Source organism: Typopeltis vanoorti, chromosome 26 (genome assembly GCF_054136105.1).
Source record: "Typopeltis vanoorti isolate ZY-2024b chromosome 26, IOZ_Tvanoo_1.0, whole genome shotgun sequence".
NCBI lineage: Eukaryota > Metazoa > Arthropoda > Arachnida > Uropygi > Thelyphonidae > Typopeltis > Typopeltis vanoorti.
In genome coordinates, this window is record NC_143574.1 from 1,017,398 (window position 1) to 1,030,105 (window position 12,708).

General features: G+C 34.5%; 1 protein-coding gene across 2 annotated transcripts in view; it reads left to right on the top strand.

The window, feature by feature from the left end:
• The window catches only part of RalGPS (Ral GEF with PH domain and SH3 binding motif), a 181,229-nt gene that overhangs the window by 71,858 nt on the left and 96,663 nt on the right, over positions 1-12,708 (top strand). The window contains exons 1-2 of one of the 2 annotated variants that reach the window (XM_090415067.1): positions 1,247-1,565; positions 7,327-7,430. In XM_090415067.1, the coding sequence (XP_090271193.1) occupies positions 7,365-7,430 (66 nt within the window). In that variant the 5' untranslated portion in view covers positions 1,247-1,565; positions 7,327-7,364. Of the gene's footprint in view, positions 1-1,246; positions 1,566-7,326; positions 7,431-12,708 lie in introns of those variants that run through there. The other variant, XM_090415068.1, reaches the window with a different exon arrangement.

Here is a 12,708-nt window from a genome sequence, read left to right on the forward strand (position 1 = left end):
CCGACAATTTTTTGAGAAGTTTCATATTCAGTGGTCTTCAGCCATTTTTATTTCGAACATAACTCCCAGATTCATATATTAAATTTTGTGAACACCATTGTATAATGATAGCTTAGTATTTCGTCGATTTCTCTCTTGTTCCACACCAGCTTAATTTTTGTACGTTTCACGTTACTATTACAATTATCCCGGGGGCAAAGACTTCAAGGAAAAGTTTTACAAATTATTACAATAGCAACTATTGTAATAATAGTTTCTTATAATTCTCCACTTTAAGAAAACCTATTCACTACTTCAACGATGATGCCTAGTCTTTATCCCTTCCTCTAGTTTTACTATTATACCTCGTGACTAACATTCCAGTCACTTAAATTGTCTTTGTCAACCGCCCCAGCACCCTGTTCAAAATTTCATCACCAGATCAGTAGACCAGATGTGGTCTGATGTCGAAGGTCTTATAACAGTGGAACCACTTTATCTTAACATGAACTGTCCTTACCCCCATTCTCTTGAATTTCAAATTTCTATCAGCCATTATCCTACGATTCTGTTTCTTCTCCACTTCCTCCGGTGTAGTTGCACAGAGTATGCGGCCTCCCACCTGTGGATCCCAAAGTTCAAAATTTTTCACTTAGTGATGTTAAACTACTCGCATCCCCATTCGTTTGCCATGTTTCCTACATATTCAGGTCATCCCGAACAGCCGCACTATATGTAATAGTCCTCCCTAGCTTCACATCATCCGCACACATCTTGCACTTCTTTGATGTTGTTAACATAACTTTTGAACTCCAATGCATCTTTACTTCTAATTGATATTGCTCCCCCTTACCCAACTCTTTGATACCTAACATTTACCAGTCTACTCCATTGATTTCTTAACCATTCATAGCAACTTAAATATTAGCTTGTCGTGTAGCAATTCATCATCAAATACTTTTGCGCCAATATTGGTTAAATTATGTACGGAGTTCTGGTAGGTATCAAGTTTAAAAAAAAAAAAAAACGCGCCAAACAGTAGGATTTGTTATTATAGTTATGCTCGCTTTAATAGTTGTCAAAGATTTCGCTCTAGTGATTTTTTTTTCTTATTATTATTGCTTTTAGAAACGCGATATCCGCGTTGATGACGTCTGTGCATTTCTCACCACGTGGTCGTTCATCTTGATATGTGCGTATGACCTTCACCTCACCCGGCATCAATACGTGTACATGCGTCAGCCGGTAACAAACCTTTTTCCTTAGTCCCTTCTGTTGTTGCGGCGAGACGCAGAGCGCGCGCAATTTTGCTCTGCCCCACAGAGGATAAGAACCGCTAGTGAGCATAATGCCGTCTGAAAAGGGATGCTCTCCGGTCATTTGTCTTTAGTAGACTAACAGACAAGTAGTAGTGCGTTTTTTTCCCTCATCTAGAAGCAAGCCACATATTCGTATAGCACTTACTTCGAGATTAGTGAGGTAGTATGCATATTCTGAAGTGAATCAGTTATGGAAATGATTTTGTTAGATGCAGAAATTGGGTGTGTTTATTATATTGAATATCATCGGATTAGTGTCTTTTGAAGGTGAGTCACATAATTAGTTTGTATGTTTTCGATAGTAAATGGTACTCTTTTAAAACTATGTGACGGAAATTTTAAAATTAAACTTAGCAAGCGTATTTAAGATATTTTACTCTATTTTTGAATAATTAAGGAAAGGCTACACAAATCATGTTGATGGATTGAGCAACTATAAACAGAAAAGTAATTGTAATAAGTGAGAATAATAAACTTAAGATGAATGACCTAATAGCTATTTTCGTAAATAATACTACTAGATCATCTGCTGTCGATTTAAAGTGCTTTGGCCCATCTGCGGAGATATCGATCTCTTGCAATTTTAGCTTTCGTCATGGTTTCTATGGAGATAAATGGATTTGTATGGAACAAGTTATTTAGAAACAGGCCACTACCTTAAGATTTAGTTGCAAGGTTCAGCTAAACTAAACTTGAAATTGTAGTTTCAAGTACTTTATTTACAGTATTCTTTCTTCTTCAGTGCTAACTACTATACTCTTACTTCAATGAGAGAAAGAGATTCCTTTTAGACTTTTAAAATTGAAGCTTGAATGAGAAAATTAATATATAATTCGTTATAAATTAAATGAAAAATCAGATATTGTAACTCACAGCCCAAATTTTGTATAACTTTTACAGTTAATGCAATTATAAATATGCTTATTAGCAAAAAATAGTGTACTCCTAGTAGTTTTACATACATTCAGCAATGTTAATTAGACCATGATTTAACTATATTAATGATTTTAATAATATTATGTAGCACTCTACCTTAAAAGCTATCATATTGTGCCTTGACATTCTTCTAGAAAATGCAAAACATTCTGAAGGAGTATACTGTTCTGCTCCTCTATTGGGATTTATGCTATCTATTTATTAATAGAGGCAAATATCTCTGGTTAATAAGGCAACGCAATTATTTTCACTGTAAACTTTTTTTTTGGGGGGGGGCTTTATCTTGTTCTTTTTTTCTCATGTCTTCTGTAACTTTCTTGCTTCTAGCTCTGTAAGATCATTTGAGAGATTTCTTCCACAATTTCCGTCAGCTACTCTGTATCTTCATTGTCATCTTCTAACATCAGCCTCTTTGGCTAGTAGAACTATCTTTCTCATTGCTTTGTTTTGGTTCTGGCTGTTTTCAAATCCTGTGAATGTATGAACATATATTTTCAGCTGCATCTACCAAACACCATCATACCTTGCTCTTGCCTTACACCATGCTGCATCTGCATTCTTTGTACAATGCAAGATATTGTATTCCAAAATTCTCTGAGGGTTTCATTGCTCCTTGGTAGTAGCAGCAGTAACTTGAGCCAAAGTGCAGTATTTCTTAAATGCTACTGAAGGCAGCAGTAACATCATTATCTGACCCAGTGACTGAATGCATATCAGTGCACACCTGCAAGTGATATTCACTGTGTCAATACTACTTTTGTGTGCAGTGGCATATTAATGGGATGGCAGTTGTGTGAGTTGTCATAAATCAAGGACTGACTCTATTACACAGAAACATGCATACAATGTATTATTATTTTATTTATTTTTTTAAATGTCTGCCAAATTTTGAGCCACTTTTAGTGTTTTTATGCACTAAAGATTTGTTACCAAGTAGCCAAAGAGAAAGAACAAATCCTTTAATTTTTTTTCCATCTGGTTTTACATTTGGTTTCATATGTAACAATATATATTGTACAGACAGCACTAAAGAAAAAAAAAATATGATAAAATACTGTATTCAAATATTGCACATGACCAGAGGGTAGCACTTTGAACCTTTTTGAACTTTTGCAGTTAATTCTAAAATACACTCTCGAACTCATTTCCAAATATTGTAATACTACTGCAAATTTTCCTCACAATTGCTGTAAGTATTGCTAGTTGTGAGAGGAGTTTTTCTAAATAAAATTGATTAAGAATTATCTACATTACTATGAAATACTTTGCCAATGTCATATTTTGCTAACAGAAAAGCAAGAAAAATAATATTTTAGAATGTTGAAATTAAAGTTTTACTTCAAAAATAAACAATGTTTTAATTTATTTCCCCATACGTCGTTTTGACTTTTTGTAGTATTTTTGGTGTATCGAGAGGGGGCGGCAAACTCAGACTGCCCCAGGCGGAAAAAGCTCTAGCTCAGAGACATTTCAGGCCTTTCATGCCACCTTGCCTCTACTAACCATCACATTGAGTGGGAAGAGCCTTATGCCATACATAGAAGATAACTACCATTCAAGAACCTTTAAAGAAGCAGCTACAGTCGTCCGTAAAACTGAAAACCTAAACAAGAATCAAGGTCTAATTTTACCAGAAATTTGGAAAACTTTTATCAGATCATTAAATATCAAAGAAATGAACTTTCATAACAATTACATCATGAGTCATCACGAATAAATCATGTTAACGAGACATGCGCATTGTCACGCACAATACCAATTTTTGTATGATTTAGAACCATCGGTTATAACCTAGTCTGTAACCTTCATTTTGTGCTCACTGATTTGTATTCCCTGAGGATGCCAATAGAAACAGATTGGTGAAACATGTAGGAGGATAAAAATAAAGCTACTTGATAAAGATTTTATAAAAAAGTGTAATAGTCTTATGAATAATTGTCAAGAAAAAATTCAACATAATTTTGGAGATTTTGTTGATTTGTGTAGTGCATGGTTTGAGAAGAAGGCAGACATAATACTTTACTTTCATAGACTGGATTTGTAATTAGAGAAAATTACTGATATACAGGAGGAAGAAGTGGTTGGAAGAACTGAGCTCTTAGTATTCGAACATTAGCTGCAATCTAAGAAAATTAAAGATCCATCCATCATCTCAAGTGCAAATGTAGTTTAGACTTGTAGGCCAAGTAGAATGGTGGTGTTACCTCAGTGATGAAATTTATGTGGCCTTCCCTCTTAGAAGTGTTGGCACCACCCCTTACCTACTTTTGGTTCACTCCTAGACAGTTTTCTTTGGCATTCTGGTTTAATATTTATTAAACCAGAATGGGTTATGCATTCTTTTTTGGGATATCTAAAGGAGAATGTTCACATCTACCACTTCTAGTCCACAAGTCTTTCTACTGTTTGAGTGCAATACAATGGGTAAATTGTTTTTAATTTTTGATTGATTTTTTAAGTGCATTTTGCAAAATTGATAAGGACTTGTTATGTTCTATCTGTCCATTGTTGTATGCATATAACAGCTGCACACTGACTGGATATTTTAAAAAAATTTAGAATTTTTACTGAAATTTGTAGTTATCTCACATTTCATTTAAAGTTCAAGTCTGATTGTTCAGATATTAAATGTTACAAAGCTAAGGAATTTTTTTCCATTTGTAACATAAAAAACGTTTAGTTTACAAGCTGTAGGTTCTATTTTGTTTGTACAGTTTTAACATCAGTTGCTGTAATATCACTATACAGAATGCTACTGAAAAGTACACTTTTTTGAAAAAATGGTTGTTTAAGATCATTTCTTTCTTGTTAGTCAAATGTTTTTAAAAAAGTATTTTAGTTTTTCTGAAAACTCTGTTTAAACTAAAGAATTATTAAAAAAAAAATAATTTGCATCAAAACACCAGTATGATCATTTTAATACATATAATGACAGTCAAAAATCTATATATTGAATGTTAAAATATTCTAGTAACTAATTCTAATAAATATTAACAGCAGGGCCCAGAGTGCATGGACTTTAAGAATTCCATCCATTTTGCTTTAAGATACACGATTTTTTGAAATCTGTAATGAAAAATTATTAAAATGTGATTAAATTTATCTGCGTAATACCACAGTAGTTTGATCTTTCCTGATGCTCAGTAGGTGCATATTGCAGCTACAGAATGTAACTGTTTTTGAGAAATTTCAGAACAGAGGTATGAAGAATGAAGTATCAATTAGTAATACTGAAAGTACCAGTATTACTAAATAATGAATTTTGAGATAAAAAAATCCTAATCGGGGTGATAAAAGGTGGTAATCAGATATTTTTAGCAGAAATGTTGGAACAGTTCCTCCTTTAGAATTCATCTCTATCCTTTACCAACTGTTTTACTTCCCAAAGGAAGTAAAACAATTGGTAAAGGATAGAGATGAATTCTACAGGAGGAGCTGTAGAAATAGGATGAAGTAGGGAGCATCATGGAAAACTAAGACTTAGGTTGATTAGGGAATATCTAACTTACAAAAAGAGGAGACATTAAATGAAAATGTTCAGTTTCATAGAAATGCAAATAAGATGAATTGTTTATTTTGAAATGGGAAACGATTTTAGACAAAATCATTCAAACAGCATGAAATAGGAAAAATGGAACTAAAATTCTAGAAAGCAAATATTAAATATATTTTAAATCATTTTTATATGTGTGCTCTAACTCTGTGCATGTTACGAGGGTGTTCTTAAAAGTTCTCGGCCTTGACCATAGATGGCAACACTATCGGCAAGATACAGCTGTCATAAGCACCCATGTGAAATTGTAAGATACAGCTGTCTGAAGCAAACGTGTCGTCTGTATCCCTTGAAATGAATAAACGTACGGTTATAAAATTCTTTGTAAAAGAAGGTTTAACGCCAAAAGAAATTCATTCGAAGTTCATAAAAGTTTATCAAAATAAAGATATATTTTGACATCTTTATATCGACAATTAAGAAATGGGCTGCTGAGTTTAAATGTGGCCGTACCAGCCTTGAAAATGATCCACGTGAACGACATCCAAAAAAGTCTAACAACATGAGAAATCATTGATCAAGTGTACGATGGATGACCAGCTATTCAAACGTATTGGATGACCAGCTAGTCAAACTGCGTGAAATTGCTGAGACCGTAGACATTTCAAAAGAATGTGTAGGATATATTTTGCATGAATTGCAAATGAAAAAGCTTTGTGCAAGATGGGTGCCGCGGTTGCCCACAGAAGATCAAATATACACTCGCATGAAAATCATTGAACAGTGCTTGGAGCATTTTAACAACAATAAAACTGATTTTGTGGACTGATACTATGAATGAGACTTGGATTTATCATTACATACTAGAATCCAAACAGCTGTCAAAACAGTGGACAAAAGTTGGTTGATCAGCAAAAAAGTCGATTCCATCAACAGAAAAGGTCATGGCATCGGTCTTTTTGGATGCTAAAGACATTTTTGTTTTTATTATCTTGAAAAGGATAAAACAATAACCTGGAAATATTCTAATCTTTTAACCAGACTAGACGAAAAAATTTGTGAGGAAAGACCCAGTTTGCAGAGAAAAAAAAATCATCTTTCATCAGGACAATGCACCTGTCCACAAAGGTGTTTTGGCAATGGGAAAATTAAGGGATCTGCACTGTGAATTGTTGGAATATCCACCCTATTCCCAAGATTTGGCTCCCTCTGACTTCTCTCTTCCCAAAACTAAAACTCTTCCTCACTGGTCAGTGTTTTTCTTTGAATCATGATTGCAGCTGTAGAGGAGTAATTTGCAGATGTTACTGAGAACGACTACAGCGACGGGATAATGCTGCTGGAATAAATGTATTATTGTTAAAGGAGATTATGTTTAAAAATAAAAATAATTTTGAAATTATAAATTAATTTTTTAATTGTTAGGTTGAGAACTTTTCAGACCACCCTCGTATTTGATCAATCATTATAAAGTGACTGTAGAATGTGCAAAATATTCTGAAATGATCAGGATTATTTTTGTCATGTATTATTTTTTACATATTTTTAAATAATTTTTGGTATTGATACTTAACCAGATATTTCTGCTTTTAATTGCAGTAAACCTAAAATATATGCAGATACTTTGACCAGAAATAATGAAATATAGTGAAATACCAACAGAAGTTGCTTCAGGTGGAAGTGGATCGTTACATTCATCAGATGTAAGTAGATATTCTTTACCAGAATGTTAGGAAAACATACATTATGTTGATGTGAATTTACTTAAAGAAAATAAACAGAAAGGAAATTAGATTTAAATGCTTTGTTTGCCAACCTGGTTGGCTGAGTTGCCTACTCTCCAACTAAGCTGCAGGTTCAAATCCCACTGTGGATATGGATGTTTGTGATTGTCTTCAAGTAGGAGATGAATTTCATCATCCATTCTGAGACTACTTTTCTACTCATTTAGAAGCCTTGAATGGCTTGAAAAAGTTTCATGTTTGGTCTCTTGAGCTGAATTTCTGAGTCATAAAAAAAATAATAAAAGTACAGTTAACATACAATTTTATTTGACTTGCATGTCATCCAACTTCTGGTAGCATACCATACTTTTTTTAATTCAATTATCTGGTTTGATAAATAGTAATTACTGTGTAAAATTAATAAAAAAAAAATCTTATCCCACTCACAGTTCTAATGTACTATAGCTGTGTATAACCTTTCGTGGATGCAAATTGCATAAAAACAAAAAAAAGCTTGTTTTGCATGGGCCTCATTTATCTTTAGTTAGCTTTCTGTAAATAATTCAGCAAGCATTTGTTACTATGTAAAGTGGTTTGTTAAAATAGTTTATAAAAAATTAGTTTTTTTGTTCTAAAACAGTAGTGAATGTGACACTGTTGCTTATTAGCATATTTATTATAATGTAATTTCCGGCGTAGACTTCTGTGGCTAATTGGTTCAAAAGATATATTTCGGTGATTACACCACATTTTTTATTATTCAGTTATACAAAATACTGAAATAATAGTTCCCGACAAGTTTTGTAAATCGTAGGATTTACATCTTCAGGGGGTAAATAGTATAACTGTTCAGCCATGCGTATTTCTCCAGATCTTCCCATCTGTCCTACGTAGCAAATCCCGCAAGAGCAATGGATTTTGTAGACTCCTGGTTTTTTAAGAGGATGATGAGGTGGATGTAGTAATCTTGAGATTTTTTCCATAGGAAGGAAGGCTACTTTTATGTTGTGTTTGTTCATTAATTTGGCTAGCTTATCTGTAACATTTTTGATATAAGGAAGGGAAGCGAGATTGCGTTTTTGTAATTCTGTTTTATTGTGTTGTTAGTTGGAGGCATTTTAAGGATTCTCTTGATGGTTTTTGTTTCATATCCATTCTGTTGGAGGATTTGTGTTAAGTATTTTAGTTCATTACATCTTTCTTGTGTGCTGGAGAAATACGCATGGCTGAACACCAAAAAAAGACGTACAATACAAAAGAGAACAAAAAACGGGTCTTGCTTTCCATAACACTTCCACTGGACACGATGTACTCTGGCAAAAAAACGACGATGTCATACACAGAAAACAACAGTTATATAAGAAAATTTAAAGAAGCTGCTAATATGCTAAAAAATCCAACCCAATGCAATAAAAATCAAGGTTTAATTCTCCATCAAGTGTGGTCAGCTCTAATAAAAAATCTACCTCAATCTGAGCTCGGACTGTATGAACGAGAACAAGAACACGTGACATCGTCCAGTATTGTTCAACGTCAATAACGTTTTATATCTGCATTCTGTTATTTGGGTTTAAATAGCCAGATGGTTATGATTTGTGTTTATTAATTCTCTTGTTTAAACTTTAAGTTATACTATTTACCCCCTGAAGATGTAAATCCAACGATTCACGAAACTTGTCGGGAACTATTATTTCAGTATTTTGTGTAACTGAATAATAAAATATGTGGTGTAATCATCGAAATATATCTTTTGAAGGTAATTTCCTTTTAGGCTGAAATCTTCTTAACCTGAAAGGGAACCTATAAAATGCATGTGATATCTAGTGATTTTCTGTGAATGTTCACAGAACTCCAGTGACTTGTTGCCACTTCATCCAAGTAGTGTTGGCTTGAGCTTCAGCATCTGTTGTTGTATTGCCATTGGAGCTAATGCTGGACCCTATATATTTGAACTGGGTGAATCGTTCAGCTCCAAGCCATCCATTGTAAGCATGTCATCTGTTTGGTCACCTCCTTGCATATATTCTGTCTTCTTGGTGTTGTCCTCATTCCAGACACATAAGTGGGTTTTCCATTTCTACACAAGATGCTGGAGTTCATTTTGTGATGTAGTGCTAAGTATTATGTCATCAGCATATAATGGCATCCATGGATGTGGCTTCTGAATATCCTTTATTAGTGACTATGCAAAGGATGAAGAGCAGGAATAAGAAGGCAGATCCCTGTGAACTCCTTCCTTTATTGGGAAGATATCAGAGTTTGCTGCTGTGCAATGTACTGTGCTGGTGATGTTTTGATAGAGTATTTTTATGTACTTCGGGAACATGTGTTCTCAATGCCTTCCAGATGAGATTGTGTAGTATATGGTTAAGCGCCTTTTCTAGATCTAAGAATGCCATGTGTATGTTTATCTTTTCTAGATGTTTCTCCATTAAGAGCCAAATGATATGCATTGTGTCTGTTGTTCCACAAGTTTTAATGACTTCTCACTGATTTGGTGAAATTTTAATGATGGCTCTAAGGCATGTGTTGAGTATCTGAAAATCTTCATTGTATGGCAAAGTAGCCAAATTAATTTGTAGTTTGAACAGTGACCAATGTTCCCCCTTTCCAGATAGAAATTATTATACTGCTTAGCCTGATTGATGGTATTTTATTTTCATTTATGATCTTGTTAAACAGCATTGTCAGCCATTGTGGTCTAAGTAGCTTCCGGATTTCAGTTGGTATATCATCTGGGCTGGTGGCCTTGTTTCATTTGATGGACTGCAGTGTGTACTTCATCAGTGCTGATAAGGGCCATAGGTTTAAGGACTGCTGTGACTGTTTGCAACAGTGGGTGTGGAAACTCTTCATTACCGATTTTATCAAAGTAGTTTTGCCGATGATGTAATATATCTTTCGGTGTCTGCATCATATTTTCATTTTTGATGCCGAGGCATCAAAAATTTGGTCATCAATCAACAGGATCAGAACTAACCAAAGCAGATGTAGCCACCTACTACATAAATGGGGAATGTTAGACCACCCTTATTGTGATTGTTCTCCCGTGGCTCAGACGATTACTCATATTGTGAACGACTGCCCAAGACGCCAATTTCACAGTGGTGGTCTACAGAACATCCATAAGGTTGATAGATGAGGCCTTGGATTGGCTTTCCAGACTGGACATTGACTTGTAGCTGTTCTGTATTATTTTTGCCATAAGAATAAATAAATAAATGCCAAGGCAAGGCGATATATTAGCTTCTTACCTTCTGATGTGTCCAGTCAACATATCTGTTGGTAGTGCTTGGCTTTGGAAGAGGTAATCTTCAGAGTTTCTTGTCTTTGACCAGGTTTTATAGATTTTCTTTTTTCAATTTCGTAGTTTGTTGCACTTCAGGATTCCACCACCAGGTATGCTTGTCAATGAAATGTTGACCAGGTTTTGTGATTCCTAGTGCGGCTGCAGCACTGGTCTTAACATGCTCGGCTAATGTGTTCCAGATGTCATTTGCTGTTTGGTTGAAGTCGTCAGCTGGGCTTTATATTCTGTTAATTTCCACTAGTTTATACCATTTCTCTTTATGGTTGGTCTTATACAATGTTGGTGTAGATGGATCCGTGTATCTAGTACTAATAACCAGATGGGTGGTTATGGGATGACTTTTACATCAGTTATCCATTTTAGATCATGCCAAGGAACCAAACAATAATCAATTTGTGTGACTCGGCCTCCACTGCTATGTATAATTAGATGCAGAATTTTCTTTTTGAAAAAGTATTTGCGACTGCAAAGTCATGGGCTTTGGCAGCTTCTAGGATGTTAGGACCATCTTCATTTCACAATGCACATGTTTGAAGCCATCTCTTGTGCAGCCAAGTATCCGTTTAGATCTCCTCCAATGAATTCATTGGAGGAGATCTAAACATTCATTGTCATTAATAGTCTGAAGATGTCTTTCAAGGTGATTCCAGATTTCATTCTTCGTCTGTTGTGGGTATCTAGTCTGTGGAACATAGATAGATATAACTCGTAAACTGTAGGTTTCCTATATTGATCTTAATGAAGATCACACGGTCAGAGATCCTTGCTACTTCTCCGATGAAATTACATAACCTCTGGCTTACAGTTACTGCAACACCATTTTGGCCATGACAGAAAAGTACTAGTAGAAAACTGGATAAATTTGTAGACATAGTATCTCAAATGTAACAAATTGGATATTTTACCGAGTACTGCAATGATTAATCACAATAGTTATTTCTAAAACATTTTATGAAATAAATTATACTTTCAGATTTAGAAATTTGGAGAGTAATAACTTAGCAGTAGAGCATAAAATTTTGTTTTAGAGCTTTATGCAGCAGAATTTTGCATACAAGTTCTCAAGTTGGCTTCTTCTTGTTTTTCATTCCCCTCCCCCCATCACCCACAAAAGGTAAAATGTTACAGATTAATATCTGTATGGACTGAGGATTAGATAATACAGAAACTCTGCTCTACAGAACAAACATAAAACTCAGTGTAAGTTTCTTTAAATTAACATCTTCACATAATAAATAACAAATTTTATGATAACAACAGTAATTAACTTTAATGAAATGAAAGTACAGATATTGCATGCTGAAAATAACAGTACATCATCAGTGTGCAGAAACAAGCAGATCAACGAAATGGATACAACAGTCGGTTTAAAAATTAAAAACTGTTTCTGCATGCTAGAAATTAATTAATATATTAATAAATAATATTATTAAAATTATTTTTGATGGTTACGTAAAATGAGAATGTCCCGAACTTTTAGGGGGGAGAGAGAGAGAGAGACAATTGTTCAGATTTAGTCAATGTAAAAGAACTTTACAACGTTCTTTGAAAAGGCATTCATATTTTATTTAAAACTGCTTCTATGGAGAAGATGAGTGTCATCCAGAGGGATGAATAGTGTCAATACTCTGCTGTCATCAGCAAATCTCACGTGAGAGAGATCAGGTAAATAGGGAGGGTGGAGAACTGGAGGCTGTGTAGGCTAGGGCATTGTCGCGGTGCAACAACTAATATCCGCTATTCCATATTTCTGGTTGATTTTGTTGCACACTGTCACTTAGTCTTCTCAAAATGGTGGGATAAAAATGTTGGTTTACTGCCTAGGAGGAACAAATTCTCTCTGTACAATTCCATTCACATCAAAAACAAAATCAACATTGTGTTAATGTTTGATCAGACTTGATATGCATTCTTTGGTCTTGGCAAATTTGCATGTTTCCATTGTCT